A 4,989-nucleotide genomic window follows, 5' to 3' on the forward strand; every position below is an offset into this window, starting at 1 on the left:
CCAAGTATGATGGGGCTACTCTAATCCCTAATTTCCACACGCAAGCCACATATCCCGGATTAGGCTAACCCGCACTCCTAAAATCCACTCTGACTGGTCGGAACTTTCTTACAAGGGCTATCCGACCCTAGGGCGCTTAGACTTTTTGGAGCCCCACAGTTCCCTGTTAGAAGTTACCCACTTTTTACAAGGCAAAGTTTCCGAATAGTTGTCAGCCTCGCCATTGCCTTTTCCAATTACATTGGAAATCGCAACCAGCGACGACATACGTCAGAATAGTTGCCGTTAATTAGAATTAACTTTCTCATTACGGCGACCAATTACGTAGTTGGATGTTCTCATTATCCAGCAAGGGAATAGCACCCCGAAGCAACCCCGAGTAGCTCCTTTATCCCGGTGCCTGGAAGACCGCATTCCAGCGAAACCGCCACGAGCTTCGGGATCAGCCTCGTATTCCCGCATCTCTCTGCTTCAAAAGAAACAGAGAGAATAATCGAGGCTTATACTCCGCCTTAGCTTTATCTCTCCTATTCTTATCCATCCATCCACAATGTCGCACCCACCACAAACCCCCGTCAAAGTACCCGGCTCGGCGGCGAACTACACGCCCGCGACGCAGGACCCTGATCTGCGATCTCAGATAAACATGCTGCTCATTAGAGAAGGGCACATGGCGAAGTACGTTACCCCTTATCTCTCCTCCTTTACCTATCCACCTCATCCCATCCTGTGCCAACTACAACAAAGAAACCCACCAACTAACAACCCCTCTCTGCGCAGGATCCAAGACCACTTCCTGCACTCCCTAAACGCGCACCCAGCAAACTGGCCCTCAGCAGTCCAAGCCCACGCCCTAACCCTCCTACGTTCCGGCGACGTAACCACATTCCCAGCGCTAGTACGGCGCGTAATCGAAGACATACGCCATGACACCGCAGCCGCCGACTCCAGCACAACCAACGGAACAAACGGTAGCGAAGCAAACGGCGCGAGCACAAACGGGAACGCAAACGGAGCTAGCAAGACCGGCGTAAACGGAACAAGTAATACAGACAACAACCTCGCAATCCCGCAGGCCGTGGTAGAGTCCGTAATTAAGGTAACACGCGAGTGTCTCGAGGCTGTATGCGAGATCGATGATGGTGCGACGGCTGGTTAGGTACCGCCGAGCGGAAAAGTCAGGGGCAGGGCCAAGGCTAAGTTTAAGAAGACGTGAAGGAGGATGAGATGTTCGACGACGGTGATGTATCGCCGAACGGAACGAAGATACCAGCAAGTCAACAACAGGCAGGCAACGATTGTATACATAAACGGGTACACGCGATGGGACATTCAAGCACGGACAAATACCCCCCCAAAACCTATTCCCATTTCGTTTAAAAACGATTACTGCGAATTCAAGAATGGCATCGGTGTAGGGCGGACAGGGTGGAAAGGGGAGCATTGGCGTTGGTGCGCTTAGGTTCTGATTTTTTGAAGAAGGCATCTGCATCGAGTGCCTTTTCTTAGCTTTGCTTTATGGCAAATGATTAAAGTCATCATCTATTCAAACTATTCTAAATAAGACGTATATATTTCCATTCATGTTTCATTGCGGGCTATGAGAAGTATGTTTTCTGCGCATAGTATGTTGTTGCAAGTGATCTACACTGGACGTAAACGCCAGCAAGGACACATCCATAGATAGTGAGTTCATTCATATCACAAGTACAAACGCATCATACAGCACATATCAATAAGAGTACTAAAAGCTGGTTTGTGAGGATATTTATGAGCAACTGAAGTCAATTTCTGGGTCTATCGTAAACTAATCCGCCCTCTGCAGCATTGGATGTGTATGATTACATCTCACCCTGATTAGGATAGAACTATCTCCATGTGAAGATCAACTGGCTACACCTGTCGTTGTGCAAGGAAATTTGGCCGCAGTCCGTCTCCAGCATCTGACGGCCTCAAATCTATCGGAAATGCAAATCCCTTTCACGAGCAACAACGAAGTAGGGCACTGGGCTCCAAGTCCACCCCTCAAAATTGTGTGCCGTGCTGTCAATTATGTCGAAATGCACGATAAGCAAAGGAAGTAGAGTACAGGGGTGACCCTATTAGACTATTGGACTTAGTAGGGAGCTGAACTTAATCGTAAAGACCGTCATCGTCACCGGCTTGGCCGAAGTTGTTGCCATCGCCATCGCCCGTAGTGCCACTGGTACCGGCGGCGGGGAACTTGAAGAAGGCACCAGGGCCAGCGTTCTTCATCTGTTGAGCGAAAGCCTCGTAGCGGCGAATCTCCACATCATTGACGGATCTTCTGGCCATTTGCATCGCCTCTTCGAAATGGCGTTTTGTCAACTCGGGTACGGGATCCTCAACGTCCTCGTCGACGTCCATGTCACCAGCACCCTCGGCCTCACGAGCACGTTGTCGCTCAATATCAAGGGTGATAGATTCCTTGATGGCAATCTTGACAGCTCGCTGCGTGATGAATCCAAGATCGGCACCGGAGAAGCCGTGAGTCTTAGAGGCAATGTAGTTAAGATCGACATCACCGGATACGGGCGTCTTGCGCAATTGTGCCTTCAGGATGCTAAGACGACCAACCTCATCGGGTAGGGGAACATAGATTAACGAGTCAAGACGACCCGGACGGCAAAGAGCCGGATCTAGTTGCTCGGGCCTATTTGTGGCACCAATAACGAAGACGTTCTTCTTTGATGTCATACCGTCCATTTCTATTCTCCATTGTTAGCGATATATAGTATAGGATGAGCTCGAGAGAAACTTACCGGTCAAAAGCTGGTTAACAACACGGTCCGAAGCACCACCGGCATCACCAACGGATCCACCACGGGCTTTGGCAATCGAATCCAGTTCATCCAAGAAGACCACACAAGGAGCGGCCGCACGAGCCTTGTCAAAGATATCTCGGATGTTGCTTTCGGACTCACCAAACCACATACTCAACAGTTCAGGACCCTTGACGGAGATGAAGTTCGCCGCACATTCGTTGGCAACGGCCTTGGCCAACATTGTTTTACCCGTACCAGGAGGACCAAAGAATAGCACACCACGTGACGGAGAAAGACCGAACTTGAGGAACTTCTCGGGATGGTCGACGGGGTATTGAACGCTCTCCTTGAGATCTTGCTTGACCTCTTCGAGACCTCCAATATCTTCCCAGCGGACGTTGGGAACCTCGACGACGGCGACTTCGCGAAGAGCCGACGGGTTCGAAACACCAAGAGCAAATCGGAAGTTCTCCATGGTGACACCTAGCGAATCCAACACTTCGGCGTCGATGGTATCCTCATCTAGATCAATGAGATCCATCTTCTCACGAATCTGTTGCATGGCAGCCTCCGAGCAAAGAGCCGCAATATCAGAACCCACGTAACCGTGAGTTTCAGCGGCGATCTGCTCAAGATCAACATCGTCACCAAGTTTCATGTTCTTAGTGTGGATCTGCAAGATCTCAAGACGACCAGTGGGGTCAGGGATACCAATATCAACCTCACGATCGAAACGACCGAAACGTCGAAGAGCGGGATCAATAGAGTTGGGACGGTTAGTGGCGGCCATGACAACGACGTTGGATCGTGCCTTCATGCCATCCATGAGAGTCAAAAGCTGAGAGACAACACGTCGCTCAACCTCACCATTGGTCTTCTCTCGCTTGGGTGCGATAGAGTCGATCTCGTCAATGAAGATGATAGCAGGCGAGTTCTTCTCAGCCTCCTCGAATGCTTTACGTAGATTCGACTCTGACTCACCGGCCATCTTCGACATGATCTCGGGACCGTTGATCAAGAAGAAAAACGCACCAGTCTCGTTGGCGACAGCACGGGCCATCAGCGTCTTACCGGTACCCGGAGGTCCGTAGAGCAAAACACCACGAGGAGGTTTGATACCAATGGACTTGAAAAGTTGAGGATGACGTAACGGCAACTCAACCATTTCTCGGATCTGGGCCATCTGCTTGCGGCAACCACCAATGTCATCATAACCAACTTCGTTGAGGTTGTTCTCCTCCTCTTCACGCTGGATCGGGTCACCCTCGCAGTGAATAACAGTGTCCTGTGCAACAATACCGTACTCCGGAGGATCAACCTCGACCACCTTGAATTCCACTTGTCTCATACCACCTCGGACGATGAATAGATCACCTTGACGAACGGGTCGGTAGGCTTCTCGGAAGTATGGGGCGAGGAACACATCGAAAAGCGAGCCGGTTAGACCCTCAACGGTGTCAGCGATGGGAAGTACCGCAATGCGCTTGGCCTGATTTTGAAGTTAGTAGGAAGTTATTTTATTTTAATCTATTTGGCAGCAACTCACATATTTGATATCCGGGCACGGGTGAATGGTGACGATATCACCGTGCTTGACCCGGAGGTTGTGGCGAACGACTCGGTTGAGTCGGGCACTGCCGTCATCAAGATCATCATCGGCTAGGACAATCAAGACAGTGTCCTTTCTCTTCTTGCCTCGTACAAGAACGGTGTCTCCTCGGAATAACTGGAGTTGCTCCATGGTGTTGTTCGAGAGTGCGATGATAGAGTTGTCATCATTAGTGGCATCAGTTACCCTATGTAAAATAATTAGTAACGACTACTTGAAGGGCCGAAGAAAAATAAAATACGCACATCAGCTGGTTCGGCTTCTTCTTCTTCTTTAGGATAGCCGTCGAAACATCGTTCTCCTAGAATTAAAGGTCAGTCTATGAATTTACGAAGCCATTAGGGTTGGTATCGTACATCTTTGGGCTCGGCGCCGGAGACGTCGCTGGAAGTAATATATTAGCTTAGGTTCATAACCGTATATTTTTATGATTATTCTAATTGATTGTGAAGACTTACGCCAAGTTGACCTTCTTCTTATGCTCAGGCTCGGATGCCATGGTGTCTGTTGTGTGAATGGGGTCGTTCGTTAAAGGTAGATATCGGGCGGTTTAGTTGTTGTGGGAGTGCCGCCAGAAAAACAAGGCGGTTTCGG

General features: G+C 49.7%; 2 protein-coding genes across 2 annotated transcripts; one reads left to right on the top strand and one right to left on the bottom strand.

Moving 5' to 3' along the window:
• Positions 1 to 550: 550 nt before the first annotated feature.
• Positions 551 to 1,380, top strand: F4822DRAFT_424352 (uncharacterized protein; the record flags this gene model as incomplete). The annotated part of the gene is made up of 2 exons (XM_051460132.1): positions 551 to 1,154; positions 1,211 to 1,380. The coding sequence occupies 2 exons, from the start codon at positions 551 to 553 to the stop codon at positions 1,378 to 1,380; spliced, it is 774 nt and encodes a 257-aa protein (XP_051319661.1).
• Positions 1,381 to 1,611: 231 nt separating this feature from the next.
• On the bottom strand, positions 1,612 to 4,989 carry F4822DRAFT_29023 (AAA ATPase). The gene is made up of 6 exons (XM_051455008.1): positions 4,854 to 4,989; positions 4,752 to 4,779; positions 4,641 to 4,696; positions 4,333 to 4,582; positions 2,784 to 4,275; positions 1,612 to 2,729 (listed from the first exon to the last, which is right to left on the bottom strand). The coding sequence occupies exons 1-6, from the start codon at positions 4,892 to 4,894 to the stop codon at positions 2,134 to 2,136; spliced, it is 2,463 nt and encodes an 820-aa protein (XP_051319662.1). The 5' UTR covers positions 4,895 to 4,989; the 3' UTR covers positions 1,612 to 2,133.

This window comes from Hypoxylon trugodes (genome assembly GCF_022578975.1).
Source record: "Hypoxylon trugodes strain CBS 135444 unplaced genomic scaffold F4822scaffold_1, whole genome shotgun sequence".
Taxonomy (NCBI): domain Eukaryota; kingdom Fungi; phylum Ascomycota; class Sordariomycetes; order Xylariales; family Hypoxylaceae; genus Hypoxylon; species Hypoxylon trugodes.